The sequence below is a fragment of the Melanotaenia boesemani genome, chromosome 18 (genome assembly GCF_017639745.1).
Source record: "Melanotaenia boesemani isolate fMelBoe1 chromosome 18, fMelBoe1.pri, whole genome shotgun sequence".
Taxonomy (NCBI): Eukaryota; Metazoa; Chordata; class Actinopteri; order Atheriniformes; family Melanotaeniidae; genus Melanotaenia; species Melanotaenia boesemani.
This window is the reverse complement of record NC_055699.1, coordinates 8724973-8746669: the sequence shown is the minus strand read 5'-3', so window position 1 is coordinate 8746669 and position 21697 is coordinate 8724973. Positions and strand designations below refer to the sequence as shown.

General features: G+C 37.2%; 2 protein-coding genes across 5 annotated transcripts in view; one reads left to right on the top strand and one right to left on the bottom strand.

The window, feature by feature from the left end:
* Nucleotides 1-8338, bottom strand: part of LOC121628651 (dnaJ homolog subfamily C member 13) — a 30058-nt gene extending 21720 nt beyond the window's left edge. For all 3 annotated transcript variants that reach the window (XM_041967799.1, XM_041967800.1, XM_041967801.1), the window contains exons 1-4: nucleotides 8197-8338; nucleotides 5488-5568; nucleotides 938-1013; nucleotides 155-304 (exon numbers count right to left, since the gene is read on the bottom strand). In XM_041967799.1, coding sequence (XP_041823733.1) covers nucleotides 155-304; nucleotides 938-1013; nucleotides 5488-5555 — 294 coding nt within the window. In that variant the 5' untranslated portion in view covers nucleotides 5556-5568; nucleotides 8197-8338. The remainder of the gene's footprint in view (nucleotides 1-154; nucleotides 305-937; nucleotides 1014-5487; nucleotides 5569-8196) is intronic.
* Nucleotides 8339-11237: 2899 nt separating this feature from the next.
* On the top strand, nucleotides 11238-18754 carry lztfl1 (leucine zipper transcription factor-like 1). 2 transcript variants are annotated; one of them, XM_041967803.1, is made up of 10 exons: nucleotides 11238-11533; nucleotides 11861-11985; nucleotides 12135-12329; nucleotides 14920-14977; nucleotides 15464-15535; nucleotides 15637-15702; nucleotides 15782-15859; nucleotides 16180-16338; nucleotides 17636-17739; nucleotides 17819-18754. In XM_041967803.1, the coding sequence occupies exons 1-10, from the start codon at nucleotides 11531-11533 to the stop codon at nucleotides 17835-17837; spliced, it is 879 nt and encodes a 292-aa protein (XP_041823737.1). In that variant the 5' UTR covers nucleotides 11238-11530; the 3' UTR covers nucleotides 17838-18754. The 2 variants fall into 2 exon arrangements, with proteins under 2 accessions (XP_041823737.1, XP_041823736.1); XM_041967802.1 differs by having other exon boundaries at nucleotides 16162-16338.
* Nucleotides 18755-21697: the final 2943 nt, after the last annotated feature.

The window sequence follows — 21697 nt, the reverse complement described above, 5'->3', positions numbered from 1 at the left end:
TTTTTAAAAGCCACAGCAAAATCTGCAACTAGAAAGCATGAATGAGCCACATCAAACACCACAGCTAATATCTTTTAAGTATAATGTGCATGATGTCTCTTTAGTCAGGGTGAATGATGATGAATGCAGCACAGTTGTGAATGTTTCTCCTCACCAGAGCCTCTGTGAGCAGCTCTGTTCGGTGCTCTGTTGAAAACTTGAGCGTTTCAGACTTCTTGCCGCTGCCTTTGCGGAATGTGAGGCTGAATTCTGTACCCTGACCTTTTCCTACGGGACCAATACCGCAAATGTCTCCATAAGGCCACTAAAAAAAGATAGAGCAGCAGCACAGAGAGGAGCACAGCATTGACAACAGATACCTTATAGTCACTGAAAGTCCAACTTATTTAAAATTCTTGAATAGTAAATACATAACAGTTAACATATCCTAAAATACAGTGATGCCTGGTCATGCATTAATGAACATTTAAATGTCCTTAAAATGATGAAAAACTACATTTTGATAATTTCATTTTCAAATAATTATGCATTTCTTATAAATGGTAAGCGGTTACCCCAACAAAAAGTGTTATTTCTTAAAGCACTTAATGGAGTCATTTCACTAAAATAGCCATGATGCCATTTTCTGTTTGAATGAGCAGGTTAAGGAGAGTTAGTATGTCTAATGAGCTCTGATGATGCCATGTTTCATGTCCTGATGAGTACAAAGACATGCCTTTACATGCACACTACAGTATACCGAAAGCATGCCATATTTGAAGGAGAAGCATAAGAAGCTAAAAAAAATGTTATAGCTTTGAGCAAACAAGTAATACGCTTCAAATGGATTTTTAATAGTCACATGAAGCCAAGAACGGAACATCCTGCAAAAACCGCTAACACACTGAGACTAAAGTGTAGAAGAGGGTCCTGGATGACACACTGCATACATACTGACCTGGTTTGTTACTTCTAATGTGGTAGGGTTGTAAGTGGTTATGCCATGTGTCCCCACTGAGAAGACTCGCTTGTATCTGTAACAGAGATGGGATGAGTCAGAAACATGGCCTACCCATTAACAAACACACATACAGCAGCACAAGCAGTCACACATCACTAGTAGTAAATGTGTGAATCTCATTTCAATTTCATGTAAAATGGAGATACTGTTACCCTGGCAACCTTCAATGTCTATACATTTTCTTGAGATATTTTTCTGCTATATTTACAGATCTACAACAACTAAAGCTCCATTCCAGCCCTCTGTAAAACAAAGATGAGTCAAGGACAGATGACATCACCAGGACTGTGATCACATGCAGGTTTGATATGTCTTTTCCAGACATTTTTGTGGGTCAGTGACTAAGATAAGGCATAAAGAGAGTGGCAGCCTATGTAAGCTGCCTTTATAAACACTTACCAGCCATATATTTGAAAATAGGTGGAAACATGAAGCTTTATTACAGCAGTCAAGATATTTCTAACAGAAAAAGTTATACTTTTCTATTTACCTATTCTGGCTCTGTGATTAAGATTAAAAAGAAAAGTAACAATTCGTTTTAGCATACATTATCAGTTCTCTAACGAGTCACTGACACTAAAGCAACAAACATTAATTCACTGAAACGGTTAAAAGTGGGACTTTCTCACATGGTAGGAAGGAAGTGTGAAATGTGTGCGCATGTGGGCACACAGACATGTTCTCGTGAGTTTGGTTGTGGTTTGAAACCGTTTCTTTTGGCACTTGTGTCTATTTTATTTCGCTGAATGATTTGTGAAAGGGTCATTTGAGGGTGACCAGTCTGTAGGCTTTTTTTGGATTGAAATAAAGTTTAAGTCTATAAGGAGCATCTTTATCTGTTTAAGTGCATCTGGTATCATTTATATGGAAAATGATCCTTTAGCACTTAATAGTTCTGTTCCCCTACTTAAAATGCAGACATGAACATGCTGACTTGGCTTCTTTCTTTTTTGCTCATCCTCATTAAATCTGAATAACTGGTAAATTACCGTTTTAAAAAAAGCAGAGTAAAATAAAGTATAACTGGGAGCCTACTTCCATTTAACACATTCAAAGCTGTGTATGAATTTCGGTACATGACAAACCCAAATAGACAGGGCAGACAGTGGCCAGAGGCAAGGCTAGAGTGGAACATTAAGTTCATATCCTTTTCGGGTACCCTCACCATTAAAATGATAGAAATTAGAGGTTGACTACTTCATTGGTTTGGGGAGATTATACTGCAGAAGTAGGATTTGACAAACTATTAGAATCTTGCATACTTCTGGCTACCAGTCTGTTCCGTCTCTGCCAGACAAAGAGAGACAAACATTACAGGAAGTACAGCTAATGTCATTATGCATGTATACCCCAATCAGTCTTTAAACACTACAGCACTAGACTAACATGTTTACAACCAGACAGCAGATTCACACAGCTACTTTTAGGAAGAAAACCAAGCACATGGCTTGTAATATAAATTCATCAGCTTTTCCCATTTCAAAATATTTAAATTAAATGTTCCATTAAAAAATGTTTTATCAGCCAAACTCCAGCACACAAGCTGCTCCTTTTTTGTACTCCTACTTTTGGCCTATTTGGATATTTTGAAGCACAAAGTATACAGCCATGACTCTACTGATAGGGTGCTGTCTTTCAACATGTCTTGACCTTGGTGCCAAGAGGCTGGCTTATATTGAGAGTCAGCACAAAGCTAGTTAATTATTCATTCACTGTGGGTTGACTTTGTTTAATTCTATTTTAGTGCACAAGCATTCCTCAAACATCCCTAACCACAGTGAGTTTGTAGAGTTATGTCTCAAGCATACTATATCCAATGGCTTAATTTTAAGTAATCTTTAGCGGCAGTTTGTTTTTTAACTTAATACTGGAGTAAATACCACATAAAATTACAAAAATGAGAATAAATGGACTAAGTGCCTCCCCAAACAGCTCAATTTGGTTAGAGTTTGCTCCACAAAGATATACTATCTGCTCCTAAAATAGCATAACATTTGTATTTAAGTGTGAGAAGCTACAATAATTTTGCATGGACATATAATAAATCATGTTTACACTAACACTGATTAACATTTCCCAACTCAAAACTACTGTGTTGTGCATTTCCATCATCGTAAACCACTTGTTTCATTCAGCTTGTTTGACATTATGAATAGCAGGTTTTTAAAGCTCTCCTCTGCTTCTAAGATGTCATAATGTATTATATTAGTCAACTTCCTGTATCTTATGCTAAACTCTATACAACTAACTGCCTTTCCTCTTTAAGCAAGATTCACTCCATTTCTTACTAAAGCTGCCCAGCTGCAGATTTATTGGACTTTGTGAATCCAACACAGCATCAGTTGGACAACAAACATCTTCAATGGAAGACTTAACACATTAACACAAACAGTGGATTACAGAGAAGCAAAGAGCTGAGGGGAGAGGAGTAAAAGCAATGTACCAGACCAACCAAACAAGAAAGAGAACCTATGAAAAGACTGAATGCCTGCAATCCTGTTAGACAAACCACAAACAATGGATACAGAACATTATATAGAAACTGCTATGTAATATGATGGTTGAGCTTGTTGTTTTGGCAACACTGATTTCTCAAGCCATGCAAAAAAGGAGTCAAAGTACTTGCATAACAATGCAAAGTGTAAAGATGAACCACTAAATGTAAGAGAAAACTCAGCTTGTTTGTTGTAAAATTTCAGGAAAAGGCCTGTTATTAGGAGAACACCCACAGACAAACCTAATTTTCTCTACAACCAAAGTCACAAGACTTAATTGAAACATTAGCACAGAGAGATGGAGCATTTGAGGTCTACTGTAACCGTTACCGAGATGTGTCTGGGGCCAAATCTGGCTGCAATCAAGTCTCTCAGACAGCAATATTCAAACATTTGATCATATCACCAAAGCAACACTTTAACATGTAAAAAAGAACCCTGACAGAAAAATAATCAAAAATAAAAAGAATGCATCATTGCCATCTTTTTAAATTCCCTTTAGCTACCTCCTAACCAGATGACCAACTTTCTCCTCATCTAAGAACCATTCAGTCTTGTAGTACAGTTCACTTTATCTTTTCAGACTTAAATGGAGTATCTAGGGAGGTTTTAAAATTTTTGGGTGATGAAAAGTGAATATCCAAATCCTTTTTGCTTCTGTTGGCCAATCAAAATGTTTGACTCATTCATACAAGTCTACTCAATTCAAATTCTGGCTTCCAGCATTCATATTCTCATGTTTGCAACTATGATCCACAAAACCACAAAAATAAATTACACACAGACCAAAAAAAATAGGTTTCATTTTCCTTTCTCTCTGCTCACTTGCCTTTTCATGCCTACCCACTCACACACATTTTTCTGACTTCTTCTTTAACTTCATGTGTCTATTTCTGAAGATTAAGAAGAATGTACTTTCGAATATTGAAATATAAGGAACCCTAACATAAATTCCTGTTGACTGAAGCTGGGTAGGAACTGACCCACATTAAACTCCAGAGGAGGGTCATGACATGTGCCCATTAATTCAGATAAACCACCGCCGGGCCTTTAAACTGCACCACTGTGCTGCTCTGATATACGTCATGCATCAACACTTGTCTCTACCGGACATGTCAGGAAGCATTAGGAGGATGAACCAGTGATGATGGCTAATGCTCTGCAGCCCTGCTTAAGTTACCCAACTCAATGAGAGGCCTTAATGGGACAAAGACATTTAGAAAGCAGGTATTGGTAATATGATTCCACACACTCAATGCTCAGGCTGGAGCGCATCCATTCTGTTAGCTTCAAGTGGCTCCAAATATCTACATAAGGTAGTTTCTAATTTGTGATATGTTTTATCCAATGAGAAAATTAATATAGTGCTTAATGTATTAGTCATGATGGACACATGATGGACATATTTTTTATATATAGTATGATGGCCCTCTTCATCTAAGATGTCTTATTAAAAAATGTCATAGCCCAAACAAAAAAAAAAACAACCCAAACAGATTATCTTTTAGCTACTGTGCATGTTAAGTGGGTTGCCATCTTCATCCCTTTTTACTCCAGTCTTATACTTAAAGCAAAAGGATTAATATATGTGTCCTTGGAATAAAGCAGATCTCTGATTTACTTTCTGGAAAACAAATGAATGTCAAGACACAAACATCATCGTGTGTGAGACTAGATTTGTGCCATGTTCACTGCAGGTATCTGTTCATTTTAGCTGAATTCCATTAAATGTGCAGCTTCAAAAAACATTGATCATATAGCTGCTGACAACGGTCTGCAGACCTGTTATCCTTGTCTGGGATAAGGAAGTCAACACAATGGAAGCACTGAGTCAGGGTTTCAGGATTTTCCCAAATCTCTTTAATCAGATGATTAAGAAAGCAGTTTGGTTAACATTGCTTTGTAAACTAATGCATAGAAGATTTAGAATAGAAAGTTACATAGTTCCCAAAAGTTCATGTTTATATTAAAAAAAACATGTTGTGGTCTTACTTTCCCCTCCAGGAGTGTTTGGTGGTGTAGAAACAGGCCAGGTCTTTGTTGTCTTTGACGACATTCATCGTTTCACAGGACCTGCAACAAATACAGTCAGTTATAAAAAACTAGGAGAAAATATAAACGAGGAAACTTCATGTTCAGCACAGATATGAGTGTAATCTAAATTAAAGTATTTCTTGATGGTGGGTGTAAACTGCAAAACTCACTAGAAAATTGCATTTGTGCCATTTCAAGTCATTTCTATTCCAAGTTTATTTGCCACACACATTGCAACATACTGTGACACACATTTCACATTGTCATTCTACATTTTTCTGCTCAAAGGGAGAGTCGCCCATCAAACGTCCCCCTCAGTTACAAAACTAAGTAAACAACCATTATCCAAATTATCCAACTAAAGAGTAGTCTATCAATCCATGACTATCTACCAGCTACAAACCATGACACAAATTCAGATGCAAACACATGACTTAAAATTAGGTACTTGTACCCTTTTCATGCCATCACTCTCTTTCATGGCTGCATTTTTGCAGATCATTGTGAAAAGAGGCACACTAAAGGACTGTTGGGATATGACTTACTAAGCACAATCACATGCAGAACAATTCAACAGTGAACCAGTTAGGTGTGTGTTAATTAAGCCAGTGATTTTTACTGATCACTGGCTTCTTCTTGGAGATAAGAGGTCATACAATGTCTTTGTCCAGGTGATTAAATAAAATAAGAAAATACAATCATTTGAATTAATGTCTTGCTGCTGGATGATTACATGTTCATTTAAGAGAAAGATTATGTTTAAACAATTAAAATATCAAGGCTTCAAAGACAAACCAGTCACCAGAAAAAGGCAGGGAAAAACAGGGAATAACAGCCTCTCCTATCTTCAGTGCAGTAATTTGTTGGTGGGTGCACTGTGACAAGGGGACCTGTGTCAGCACTCTGCCAGGATCCTGGAAAAATTCAACTTCAGTTTTCCTTCCTTTGTATTTCAGTGTGCAAATGATACCTCAAGCAGCAAAATAAGGTCAGATGTTTCATGTATTCTTTCACCAAAGGGACAAGTGCCAAGAATTCACAGTAGTCAAAACACAAAAGGGTGGAATTTTTTAAAACCTCAACTTTTTTTCCCCAAGGCATTAAGAAATGTGAAGAAACTAAGTCCTTTTTTTCAAACCAAAATTAGTGGAGCTTCATCACTAATCTGATCCAAAGCAGGAACTAATGGTATGCACAATAGGACATGCTGGCCTCAACCACAGGCTAGTTTGCTCTTTGCAGCACAAGAGGGGTGTGCACTTTTTAAAAATTATATTACAGCAATGAGTTTGCTGTGATGAGTGTAAAAACAGATGCCAGGATTGAGTCATGTGATTACCCCTCCCAGTTCTTTCTGCCTAATGCAAATCAACAGCAAATCATTCATGGAAGCTATCTTTGATGGATTTTAACAAAAATAAATATAAAAACAAAGGATAGAAAAGTTAATATTCTGGAAATGAAAAGTAGCCCAAAGCAGAGCTTACGAAGCAAACTGCTAAAATAACTTTTTTTCAGTTAGGACTCTAAGAAACCTCTGACAGAAACCAATCACATCATCTAAAAACAGACTTATTGTGACCAACTAATGCTGCCCCAGGTTGAAAGCATTAAGACAACTAGAAAAAGTAATAATTTGCAAGCTACAGTTTGGATTTTTTGTCTTGACTTAGAAAATTGAAAAGATAATTTGAAAACTACCTAAGCTTCAGTGTGAGTTCAAGGGTCAAACTATCATGTGCTATTACATCAGTATACAGCTCAATCCATTTTTATAAGTGTAGTTAAAATTATGTTCTTTGATGATACCTCTACCATTATTATTGATATTAACCAATGGATAGCATTGCCCATAAAAAATAATAATATAAGAAATAAATAGATAAATAAATAAATAAAAACACGAGTGAGTGCATTAGAACCCTCAGTAACCCATCAGATATTATACTGCATACAGCCCTCACTAACATCATGTCAGAGCGTCAACTGCATGGAGATTTTCTTCATTAAAGCTTATTTTTGACCCAAAGACATGTTGCAACACCCTCAGGGTTTGCCAATTAAATGAAGCAACCTCTCTACAAATACAGGAACTATAAGGCCAGGAACTTGCTCCACTTAATATTCTATGGTAGAGTAAGGATTTCATGAACCACCTGCATGTAAAATAAAATTAGCGTAACTTTTTTTAAAAATCAGCACAAAGCCGCGAAGTGACACGGGGAGCGTTTAAATGACTAAGAGCACTTCTTAAACCCGTTTGAGGATGTGGGCTGGCTCCCGATCTGTCAAGTAAATCCATTATAAATGGCATTAACGTTACCTGGCTCTCAAGAAGCTAGCCCAACTCTGCTCCATTACAGTAGGCCTTCAACGGTTAACTACCTAGCTAAAAACAAACACAACAGCTGCGTTATGTAATGTCGACACAAGTGTCCCAGCTGACTAGAACAACAACGATACCCCAAATGCGTTTGTTATCAGCGTTTGTTTATCAAATGCAGAAAGGGGCTGTGGCAGGCCAATATTGAGCTAGTCACAAGTTAGCGGCTAACTAGCAAATCAATTAGGTCCTATGTGAGAGCTAGCCGGTGGCTTTAGCAGCAGAGTTCAATCAAGCAAACACGAAGAAAAAAAAAGGTGGCACGTGCAAACCGATGCATTTACCTGTCAAATCGCTAATGGGTGTTAATCGTAGCCGTCCCTCGCCCCCCCACCCTCCTCTCAGTGAGGCCAGTGCTTCTCGGTTTTCCCACTCCGATGCCGAAGATACTCAGTTGCGCTGTATTCCCCCCCAACAAGACTCAGGACGCTGCCATATTCCTGATACCGAAAGAGCTCAACTGCGCAAGCGTGAGGCCTGCCTGTCATGCGGCTGTCAGCTGATTGGTTTGTTTGAAAGCGGAATTCTTGAGAAACCTGACCTGAGATCTGTATTTCTTTGGATTCCTCAACATTTGAATTGACTCATAATACCATACCTGACCTCGGAACAGTTTATTGCTGCTGTCTACTGCGGATTGGATTTGACTACTTGTGGCTGTAGTATCCATTTAAACTAATATGAAAACGATAAAGATAAACATATTTAATCATTTCCAGACAGAAACAACGTGCGAATAACAAATGCAGTAACGTAATTCTATTACTTTAGTTAAATATTACTGATTACTTGAACCAAGTGAGAGGAATTGATAACCGATAACGCTGTTTCTTTTGTTTGTACATACTAAATGATCGTTTTATGAGCTAATTTCAGAACGTTAAACGTCTGTTGGAATTAGCAGTCGCTGCGAAAGTACTTTGGTGTTAAATATGACTACTCTGCCATCTAGGGACACTCTCCTATCAATACAGCAATACTTTGATTAGAGAACGTGCAGCATTTCTAAAATATGGTAGATCTAGGGGGGAAAAAGAAAAGAAAATATAAAACACTGAATACATCTACACATGAACACAGACATATTACATATATGTGCTTCAATAAAAAAAAAAGAAGACTGGAACATACTTTGTTCATAAACAAAATACTACGTGAAGATAACATTCATTTACCCTGTTTGAGGTTCACAGTTGAATAGGTATTGTCTTGGGATTAAATTAAATCTCAGTTAACTGTAAATGACAAGTAACATTTTAAAATGACCAAATATAAAACTACATCTTCTTATCATTTCTGCGTTTTAAAGGTTTAATGGTTTACTGCCCACTATGTTTTATTGTTTCAGCTACTTTTGATTTGTCATTGTACCCTACATTTTTCATATTCCATCTTTTTACTTTCTGAACAATTCATCTTGCAATGACCCACATTTTCCCCCATAATTACACTTCTATTTGTCAGTTTGCCAAACAAATCTAAAGATCTGCTGCTACAACATCAAACTAAATTAAACTAACACAAGACATTGGCCGACTGAGAAGCATGACACCAACATATGATCATAACAACAGCTAACAAGAGTAATATGACTTGGAGCTTTTCAACATATGGATTTAATCTACAGGCATTAAGTCCTTGTTTCAAAATGTGAGTGACTCACCGCGACTGAAGGTAAAGGGGGAACATCTTGGCCTCTGTTACTGACTGATGTTGTACACTGGACTTGAGTGAAGTAGCCCAGAAGGTCACGTTATAAAGCATCTGATTGGGTGACCAACCATGCGCTGCCCGTTAGTCTAATTCAATTAAAGCTAGAGACATGAGGAAAAGAAAAGTTTCCTTCATTTTTTCCCTATTAGACTCTCCCTTAACAAGATGGAGAGTGAAGTTCTTTAGGTTTCAGTGACAGAGGATGAGAGGGCTGTCTCACAGACTCTGAAGGTTTCATTTGGCTCACATGATTTCAAATGAGTTTATGCAGCTAGAAAGAGCAACACTGTTTTTTTTTTTTTATCAATTTGTCTATGTCATGTATTGAAAGTAAAAAAAAAATTATTTTTGGGTAGGTGTGTTGTCAACATGCCGATAGAGGCATAGAAAAAAACATTTTACTAATGTTTGTGTGTGTCGGGGGGGGGGGGGGGGGGGTATCAATAGACTTCACTACAGCTATTGTAGTGCGATTGGAAAATAATTGGAGAATATTCTAGTTGCTGACAAAGATGATATGCAGAGGTTAATCCAACTGTAATAAGCTTCAGCATTATGAAGATCCCTTTTGCTTCTCTAATATTTTTTAAACCCTACTGCCATCTGCTGCTGCATGCTACACATTGAACTTGGCCTAACATTGGCTATTTACACACTGCTTCAGAAAATGTGGTTTCTGTGTAAACTGTAAATGAAAAAAAAAGAATGAAAAGTTTTGAATATTATAAAAACCCTATATTAAATTAAAAGTAGTACATGGAAAACATTTGAAACAACAAACTGGAAAAGTTTTTTAATGCTAAAAGAAAGAAAGAAACGAAAGGAAACATATGTGAGAACATTTTATAACTAATTTGGTTAATTACAACAAGTCAGTGCCATTTTTTTGGTATAAAAAAGAACATCAGAAAAGCTCTCAGCAGTAAAAATGAGCAGGGGTTCATCAATCTAAAATTCTTAATATTCACATAGTTCAACGATGCAGCAACTTGCTGATACTATATAAAAATAACATGTGAGCATTTGGTGTGAAGGATTTGTGCATTTTATTATCTACAGTGCTTACATTTAAAGAACTAAGATAATCTAGAAACACTGATGTACATAAAGAACAGGAAGGAAACCTTCACCGCACAGGCCCTGGAATACCTTCAAAGACCATTGTAAATGATCACACCTCATATACTTTCACATATTTTATATATAATATATATTCATGTAGTACTTAGTGCATATTTTTACTTGCAATACATGCAAGTACAAATCTACCATGCAAACATACAATGGATACCTAAATAATAACTTGACATTCTTTTTAAATCTTAAATGTATCTAATTTTCTGTTTAAGACCTTTTTTAAAATTTTAGCACCCAATCTGGAAGATTCCAATCAATATTTTTTATTTATATATAAAAAAGAAGGTTTATATACAAAACTGCATATCAAAGATCGAATTTCGGCAGCTATGTATACAAAATTAGGCTGTTTTTAAGTTCAGAATAGAGTCTAACGTGTTAGTTACGATGGGATCATAGTAGCTATTGTTTCAACTTATACATGGCGTCAGTGAACGCACCTCTCGTAACCAAGGTAATGACGCTATATCCCGTTACCAAGGCATTCCTAAAGCAAACACTAGCTGGATAGCTAGGCTAGCAAATCTGCTAGATAATCTTATAACTATAGTATAACCTCAGTTTAGCCTCTTCGCCGAATTAAACATATATACAAAGAAGTTTACTAGATCTCTCGATTCCAGCGTATCACTCGCAGCTTCTAGCCTGTTCCTTGCGTTACCTAAAGTACGGACAGTAACATCAGTTTCTTCTTCTTCTTCTTCTTCTTTTGAATCGTCTCAATTTACAAGCTAGCCAACTTAGTTGCGTTAACGTTACACAGCCATCATGGTAAGTAGCTGCTATGGATTGCTATATAGGCCACCTGTTTGCTTGTTGTTAACAATGTGAAACGTATTCCACTATTTTCTGAACATAGTGCTTCAAATGAATCCAAAGATGAGTAGAAAGCTAACGTAAGCTAACACCCTCATTCCTCCTATGACCCGTTGTAAGTGCCAGTTCATGTGAAAAGGCCCTGTGACATATTGGCAGGAGAAAATCCTCTTCAACTTAGCTGACAAGCTAATTGTGGTTGCTATTGTATCCACATGTCTGTCTTCTGTTGTTTGTACAGATCTTTGCTGCTAATTAATTTTTTTTCTTGTTTTAATAAAGGCTGATTTTGGGTTTAATGAGCACCACCAGACTGAAGTAATCAATTACATGAGATTTGCCCGTTCAAAGAGGATCCTGCGGCTCAAGACCATTGACTCATGTTTTGAGGAACTCAAAGATAGCAGGTGACTGATGATTAAGATTTTGTATAATTGTAGCTATATACATTTTATTTTGCTTTACAACGGCTACCAACAGAAAAAACTTGTGATGGACAGAGCAATAAAATGCTTTTCAGTTAAACATTTGTCCTTGTGTGTTTTTCTGTTTGCAGGCTAGTGGAGGAAACCTTCACAGTGGACGAAGTGAGGGAGATGTTAGATGGGCTGCAAGTAGTTGTGCGTGGGGAGGTGGAAATGGAGCTCATCAACACAGCCCACACCAATGTGCTGCTTCTCAGGCAGCTCTTCTCCCAGGCTGAGAAGTTTTATCTTCGACTACAGAGTGATATCTCAGAGCTAGAAAACAGGTTAACTGCAAAGGACACATAAGTTAACAGTCACATTTGTGCCCAGACAAGTAACTACAGTGTTTTTTTCTTTTTAGGATCTTGTGGAGATCCCCAGTAATAAGACAATGATAATAATTATAATACTTTATTTACTTCTACTACTGTTAATGATGATAATCGTGAATCATGTATGAAAGACTTTTTTTTTTGGGCTGCTCTAATAATTCACACATACACAAAACATATGAAAATGATTTTAGAATTTCAGACTATCTCAACCCTTAGAAGAGATGAAAGGTTCTTCAAACCTAAATATGTTGTTGACACAAAGATCCTCCACTTTGTGCTTTACTATTGCGCACTTCCTCTTAAGTACCGTTTAGATTCAGATCTCCTGCACCTGCCATTTGTCAGGTAAAAAGGTCACTGTCAGTGTTTCAGTGTTAGTCTACATGAATGTAACCCTATTTTCTGTGATGCTGGTTTCTTCCATTACACCATGGAAGCCTTTTTAGATACTAACAATCAGTTACTGACAACCACAAACTCTGCCATTTTCCTTATGCATTTTAGGTCAATTTCTTTAGATTAGAAAAAAACACAATGTCCTTTTGATTTCACGGTAAGAAAAACCATTTTTGTTGCAGATTTTTTTTTACAGAAAAGACTAACTCGCTTAAACAATTGATAGCAAGGCATGTCCTATTCCAATTAACCAGGGCAACGTATTGGAGTTTTTCGAATATATTTTTGTGTAAAACTTTCCTTCACTAAAACTCCTTTAAAAATCCCATCCATTGTTAAACTGTTTACTCTCATTAAGGGTCACATGTAAGTTGGAGCTCATCCCAGCAATTAGCAGGTGAAAGGCAGGTATCTGTGGACAAGTCAGCAGTCCATCACAGAGCCAATACAGAAACCGATAACTACTCATACTCACTCCTAGGGAGAATTTAGAGTGACCAATCCTAATAATTCATACAGACAGAAAACATATCTGCTAACATGCATGTCTGTGGACTGTGGAAGGAAACCGTTCTACCCGGAGAGAACCCATGCATAAACAAGGAGAACATGCAAATGCCACACAGAAAGGCCCTTGTTCGATCCCCTCCCCAGCCAAGGCTCAAACCAGTGTCCTTGCTTTGAGCCAGCAGTGCTAATCACCACACTACTGTGATAAAGACTTAGCACAAAGAAAACATTTCAGGTTTTTCATGCACTGAAGGAAAAGGAGAGATAGATGATTTCACAAGGGACATCAGTTAAAGATATATGCCACGTCTGAATGTCAGAAAGTTGCACTCTTGAAATTTTGGCATGTACTTACGGGTGCTTTTTGGTTTAAATAAACTGACATCTTAAAGCAATAGCAGTTATGTAGTCTAGATGTGTCTACTCTGAAAATAATATACATGGCATTTGAAAATGTTAAATTATAATTCATTCATTCATTTTCTGAACCGCTTAGTCCATTAAGGGTCACGGGTAAGCTGGAGCCTATCCCAGCATCAACAGGTGAGAGGCAGGGTACAGCCTGGACAGATCACCAGTCCATCGCAGGGCCAACACATAGGGGACAACAACCATTCACACACTCACTCCTAGGGAGAATTTAGAGTTATCAGTTAACCTAACATGCATGTCTTTGGACGGTGGGAGGAAGCCAGAGTACCTGGAGAGAACCTGCGCATACAGGGGGAGAACATGCAAACTCCACACAGAAAGGCTACTGCTCTCAAGGTTCGAACCTCCCCCCAGCCGAGATTCAAACCAGCGACCTTCTTGCTGTGAGGCTGCGATGCTAACCACCACACCACCGTGCAGCCATTTAAATTACAATATGTAAATTAAAAGTAAATTTGAGACCTAAACCACAGTCAGCCTGTTCCCCTTTTTGCCATATTTCATACACATTAGATCATGCAGCCAACTCCTCATAACATGGGCTAATGCTGTTGGCCTGTTAGATCACAGTAAGCCTGAATGTTCTTTCTGCCTTTAGTGAACTTAATATAACATTTGACCTCTATAACCTTTTCACCTGGTTAGAACACATGTGTTTTGGAATAGCTACTTTGTTTTTTAATATGCATTTGGTGAATGGTAAACACCTCCCCTCCCAAACACACACACACACACTTTTTTTTCTTTTTCTTTTGCAGGCCTCAGCTATACGTGACTGAATAGGTGTCTAAAGCTAGGAATACGCCCCATATCACAGTCTACGTGTTTTCAGATGCTTTTTAAAAACCACATTTAAGCTCTTCAGAAAGCAGTTCTACTCACCACAAATGTATATCTTAAAACAAAAGAGCTAAACTGCCATCTGAATTAAGGGTGTTCACTTTCCTTGCCAAACATTCATAACTGCTATATAGTTGGTTGTAATGTTCAAAAACACAAATGTCAACATTGAGGTTACGCAACATTTGCAAACTGATCAAAAGATACCACTTTTACTACATTTATTGCTGCTTGCAAAATACAAAGCACAACACAATTTTACAGATAAGAGAAGAGTAATCTTTTTGACTTCCTTTGATTGCTCTGTGTTTTGTTTTTTCTTGTTGTCTTAATTTTTTTATATCCTCTTTCACTTTCTTAGGGAGCTGTTAGAGCAGGTGGCTGAATTTGAGAAAACGGACTTTAAAACCACCAATAAGGTGAGCATAATGCTCAGTTTCCTCATATGTAGGACCTTCAAACATGAACATCTGTGCAGACCCCATTAATCAAACGTTTCTAGCTGTTTTGCGCCCACATGGAAGGTGAGAGGAGTGCTTCATTCCTATGCACTTTGAGAGGGTTTATACGTCAGGCCACCTGAACTTCGTTTGAAGCAGTGCGGTTCTGAAGTCACCCACCACTGAGTTTAATGTGGTTTATGACACTCAGTTTAAGAAAAACAAATCAACTTTGAAATGTAATACTGTTATTTTATGGGTTTGGCTGCTCACACCTTTCTCAAAAGGTAGACAATACCCATTATAAAAATAAAAAATAAAAAAAAATCAATACTTGAGAGCTCTAAGAACTATCATTTGGACATGTCAGTTATAAATAGTCTCTTATTGCAAACATGTATTAGATGAAAACAGTAGGAATTTCTGTTCAAGATTTCAGCTTTAAGTTCTTAATTTTATTCCCAGACAAACCAGGAAACAAGCAAACCCAAGCTGGCCCCACTGAACGAAGGTGGAGTGTCTGAGCTTCTTAACAAGGTAAAGTTGTACTGCATTGCTTTATTGCACAGACTGTTTTCAAAGTTTGAATGTCATCACATTCAAATACTTAGACAAAATGTTGTTCATACTTTTTTAAGGAGATAGCAAGACTACAGGAGGAAAATGACAAACTGAAGTCCAGGCTCCGAACTTTAGAATCTCAGGTATAAAAGCAGCCTTTCAAAACAATCCAGCTCTTCTGTCAAAGTTAGTAACCGTTGTGTTGTTTATTAATCTGACCAGGCCATGAGTGCACTAGACGAGAAAACCAAGGCAGAGAGAGCCCTGAAAGACCTTCAAAAGGTGCAAGGTGACCAGCAGGTACTGTCACAACTTTAACTTGCACTTAATGATCTTTTTGTGTCACATCTTACATCTGGTTTTGATTGGCACATCTTATTTTTGCAGTTTTTAACTTTTCATTGTCATCTAAAGACATTTTGTCATTTGTTTGTTGCCTTTTTTCTGCCAATATGGGCCTAAATGGTATGTATCCACTTCATTAAGGGTTGCTTTTGTCTGTGGCTTTTAGAAGTATAGATGATAGTTGTGTATTATCAAGATGTTATGGTGGTTATTGCCATTTAGCCAGTCTGAACTAGAACTTTGTTTCTTCTTTTAAGCTGGCTGCTCACTCCCAGGAGATCAGCAGTCTAGAAGACACAGTTGCCGCTCTGAAGGAGGACTATGAAAGGTCTCTTAATGCCACTGCTGCATCTCAGAAAGATTTGCAGGAGAACCTGATTTCTGCCAAACATGAGCTTTTGCGAGTACAGGAGCAGCTGGCCTTGGCAGAAAAGGTATGTCACTGTTAGAACCCCTGGCTCTGTCTGATAACTGAGCATCTGATAACTTCAGTCTACATAGATAGAAGGCCATTCTTAAAATTGGTTGTTTTTGTCTGAACATAGATTTGTGCAGCTATATAGATGTAATAACAGAGGAATATAACACACTTGAACAGCTCTGGTTGTATTTGGGCAAAATTTATAATGAAAATCATATAAAATAACCAAATTAAATCAAGCCGATTAAAAGCATGCAACAGTCTAGATACTTTAAAAGTTACCATACAGATTTCATGCATAGGGGCTTGACAAAAGAAAAGTTTACATTTGGTGAGAGTTTAATCTCCACTGGCAGTTTGTTCCACTTGTTTGCACCATAACAGCTAAATGATGCTCCTCCATGTTTAGTCTGCACTCTGGTCCGGATTAGCCGACCCGAGTCCTTGGATCTAAGAGCACTGCTAGGTTTATATTCTCTTACCTACTCTTGATTAAAATTCTAGCAGCAGCGTTCTGGATGAGCTGTAGATGTTAATGCTCTTTTTGGGAAGTCATGTTTAAAGACCATTAAGTAATGTAGTCTACTGGAGATGAATGCATGAACGAGTTTCTCTTTTTTTGGTTAAAAACTCACAAATACAACACAGAGAATAACAATTGTTAGCGTCAGAGTTTAGAAGAATCTGCAGTTGTTTATGCAAACCTTCCTCTTTTTTGCTAGTGAGATGGAGGAAGCAAGGCTTTTCCATGATCAGTCGCATCACAAGATCAGGCAGCTGACTGTTTTAAAGAGGCCATAATCTTTTCTATCTCGGGTTTTCCCCTTACCTTTGTTGGTTTACACTTTTTTTTTTTTTTGCAAAGTCCCAAGTTCACTTTAAAGAGAATTTTCCCCCTTAGCTCACCGAAACACATTTTTTATGGTCTAGGCATTTCTTAATTCCTCAATTCCTTTATCACCTCACTGTGCAATACTTTTACACATTACTAGCTTGGTGGCAATTTGGCAAACCTCAAACAAATAATGACTTGCTCATTCTTCTGCCCACTTATGGAAGAAGAGTGCCTTCAAGTCACAGAGACCAAACCAGAACAATTCAGACACATGGATAATAGGTTTCAAGAACATTAAAACATTAATACAGACTATTTTATATTTGCATCTGCTGCTGGTTTGTTTTACATTCTCAGGGTTAGGTTTGTATCTAGTCTTGTATTAATACAATAGTGACTAACAAGTACAATATTAAAATCCACCAATTTTTAAACAGTGCCTGTTTCTCCATGTTTGGACATTTGTTGTTTTAAGGAGTTGGAGAAAAAGTTCCAGCAAACTGCAGCCTACCGCAACATGAAGGAAATTCTCACCAAGAAGAATGAGCAGATTAAGGAAATTAGAAAACGATTGCAAAGGTGAGTTTTCATCAGTAACTGTAAAATGATATACATATAATACAGAAAATTCTTATATTTCTTTTGCTTTCTGTTTCAGATACGAGCCCAATGAATGAATTCGACAGATGTGCACCAGTAAGACAGCACCAAAATTTATGACTATGGTGGAAACCATCAGCTCCACTGCTGCAAGACAAGAGAGACAGAGAAAAGAATTCTACTAGAATTTGTTCATTCATCCTTTACTTTCAGTTGGCATCTTCAGTTCTTATATTGGCTTTAGTGAAGAGCAGAAGCTGTAAAGATGGCTGCACACACAACCTAATACACAGGAGAATAAGTAACAGCTGTGTTTTTTGTTTTTTTGTTTGTTTGTTTTTTTTTTCTTCTCTTTCTTGATTTTGAGCTCACATACAGTAGCTAGCAGACGTCCCTCGGTGCTCTATGCAATTACTAACATGTCCCTGTTTAAAGAGGCCTTGTCCATTTGCTGAACTGGACGGATGCATTCTGTCTGTCTGAAGCTTTGCAGTCTTATTTATCAGATAGGTTAATAGTCTAGCACCAAGTAAATAATGACTGATATTTTTTCTTGTCAGTTTTAATTTTAGCAGCTTCTTTTCTAATCCATATCTAGTCATTAATGAGCATACCATATTTCCAGTTAAACTCCAAAAAAGATACTTCTTAACCTTTTGAGATCACTATTCCTTTACTGTGCTACCTTAACATTCAGCAGTATTCCAGATGAAAATATTCCAGTGTTATTCCCAACTGTTGTGAGAAAAATCTGATCTTAAAATTATGGCAAAATTTTTTGTTCTGCTCCTGCGCATAGAATATTTTTGTCAGGAATCTTTGTGTATTTTTCGTATTGCTGTGGGTGATGGAGTATAAGAAAAAGAAAATCATATATACATGATGTTCATGAAGAAATGCTCTTGTAGAGTGTGCCACATCTACCTTCTATTACACTAGATGTGCATTTGTCTGGATTGTGCAAAAATGTGGGGTAATAAAAGCTGTTACCAAATAAATGTGTGGTTGTTCAAATCATTGCAGATGGCTTGGAGTAGAATGGTTATAATCATTTAATAAATTAATAAAATAAGTTTCAAGAAAGCTTTTAGTGTATGTGCAGACCCAGAAATTCATTAGATTGTGATCTGCTCAGGGTAAAAACAATGAAAAAAGAGAGAAAAAATGAAACCAAAAGAATGTTACTCTTTATGTAACTGACAGCTTCAACTAGGGGGCGCCATACTGCAATAATACATAAAATAGATCGCATCATGACTAATATTTGAGAGGATGTTAAATCTTGATTGTTTTTTTTTGTTGTTTTTTGTATTTCTTTGTTTTTTAAAGCTGTTGTTGTGCTTTAAATATATCAGCCATCATGGTATATATAGCCAAAATTGATGTGTTTCAAACTGGCTTCCCAATAAAGCCAAAACCTGTTAGAAAATTGCATCTCATGCACAAATAAGGCCTTGAATATTTGGTGAGGTTGCATGCTTTCTTTTTTCTTTTTTCCACTACTCTGAGGTGGGAAGTTGTGATATTATTTTTAGTCTTTACATCTGGTAAGTTATGGTTGTTTTCTTGTTTTTAACTAAGCACGTTTTCTCACTTCACTTTAAAGAAGAAGTGTAAAAAAAAAAAAAACATTGGCATCATGTGAACTGATTGTGAGTCAAGATGTAAAAGTGGTCACCAGTCATTCAACCGTCACCCCCCCTTGTTTTCAGTGAAACTGATAAAGCCACAATGCCCTGACTTAAACTTACGCTAGTTTTGCATCATGTGCAGGAGTTGCATGCATGACTGTCTTGTCTTCTTACACATGCAGAAAAAAGGGCAAAGCAAAATTACATGAATTTACAAAACTCTACAAATATGTAATAGGCATGACATTAGTTATTTAACATTTAGCTTCACAGTAATGTAAAACTGTCTCTTATCTACCTGCATCTTCTTATGTATGAAAAAAAAATCTCAGTTTTATTTTTGGTTTGAATTAATACATGCATGTGTGTCATAATTGTGATCATAATTTCAGATAGGATGCCAAAGCTTAGCAGATAGCTCTCGGTGCATGAAATAAATCACAGCGAGCAGGTACAGGAAGTGGTGACTACCGTCTCGGAGAACCAGGGACTATCTTTTGCATGGCTGAAAGCTGTGACAGTAACAGTACTTTCCCACAAATGTAGTTAATATGTGTCAGTGTAGTGTACTCAATTCAAAACAGCTTTCAGCTCACTGAAGAGGCATTAAAGAGGTTTTCTCAGTTTCACAAGCAAGACAGAAGCTTCTATCGTTCTATAGGTACTTCAACAGAATCTTCAAGCAGATGTTTGCTTGTGGCTATTACAAATTTCAGAATAAAAGATGATGTCTTGAGACAAAAATCTTATTCTTTTGCCAGGTTGCTTGCTTATATAGTAGCTGTCTGGTCAGGTTCATAAATCACACATCACAAGGTGTAAAATGTTAATGGTTCCATCCACTGGCTTGGTTATTTGGAGGGCTGGAGCCTATTAGATAAGGTACATGTTGGACAGGTCGCCAGTTTATCGCAGGGCCAATAGAGAGATAAACTACCACTCACACTCACTAGGGAGAAGTGTTTGTCCTCCCATTGTTTTTGACTGTTGGAGGAAGCTGGAGTACCTGAAAAAAAACAGGACATGCAAACTCCACACAAAAAGGCCAGAGCTAAGGTCAACCAAGCACCCTCCATCCTGAGGGGCTCATGAATGCATGAACCTAGTGACAACTTTTTCTCTTGATCTACACTGAAAAAAGATTTTGGTGAGACCTTGATTGAAATGCTGTAGAGCAAGTTGCCCTTTGGATTGTTCTGATAACTGCTGGTTTCATTGCAGCTTTATTTTTCAGATGTCTTTTATCTCTATGGCACTGTTTGTCACAGACACTGAAAGGAGCGATCAGGATTGTAAGAAGGTTTCTCGGTGTCTATGCCACTCAAATAAAGATGACAGATCAAGATTAATCTATTGAAAACTGCTCTCAGTTAGCTTCTGAGAATGACTGCCAAATCCAGTGGTTGTTATCTTGATTTTGTCTTAAAATAATTTTCTATGACATAACAGGCATCTTTAACATACAGTGTATAAAAAAAAATGAAGCAAGGCGTAACTGCCATCTGTTTACAACCAGCATCTCCAACTATAAATGTTATAGACTGGGTTAAGTACGGCTCACTTTTCCTTTCCAAGAGCACCCTGTTTGGTTGACAGTGATGACATAATTCTGCTTTCATCACCTCATACTGGTGACTAATTTCTTACATCTTAACATTCTTATCCTTAACACTGCTGCACCCTGAAGTTCTTACAATCCCAACATTTTCAGATTTCAGCTTGTCACAAGAATTTGATCATTTTCTAAACAATTAAGAGGCCTACAAATGAAATGATCATACACTGTGTTTTAAAATCACAATTTCCCCAATGTATAAAGATTTACTTCCACTGTCCAAGGCCTAAGTTGGTTGTAAATCTTGTTCAGGGTCAGCTGGAACAAGCTTCGTGCCCTTTTAACACCCTGCATAGTAAAAATATGTTTAGTTAATGGATGAATGGCGTGAAGAACAATTTTAAATTGAAATTTAAAGTTGTGTTTCAGACCTTCAGTAAATATCAAAGAATGAATTCTGCATGCAGATTTGAATTTAACGACGTTCATGAGTATGAACCCGCCACTCTGTTACTACTGTCACTCAGTCACTAATAAAGGCACCGGCAGGATTCATGCTCATCTGATCATGACACAGTTTTTCTCAGAACCAAGAAATACTATTACCAGCTGCTAGAAATCTGAAGAAGGATGGCGTATTTGCCCATCTTCCTGCTTACAGGTTGTTTTCATAGAAAATTTTCACATCAAATAGTGAATGTGTGATCATAACAACCTCTTATTTCCTCAGACAACTTCTCAAAAAGTCCAA

Coding starts and splice junctions, on each gene's coding strand:
- lztfl1 (XM_041967802.1), top strand. Junction 15,536..15,636: donor TGTCTGAGCTTCTTAACAAG/GTAAAGTTGTAC, acceptor TACTTTTTTAAG/GAGATAGCAAGACTACAGGA. Junction 16,339..17,635: donor AGCTGGCCTTGGCAGAAAAG/GTATGTCACTGT, acceptor TGTTGTTTTAAG/GAGTTGGAGAAAAAGTTCCA.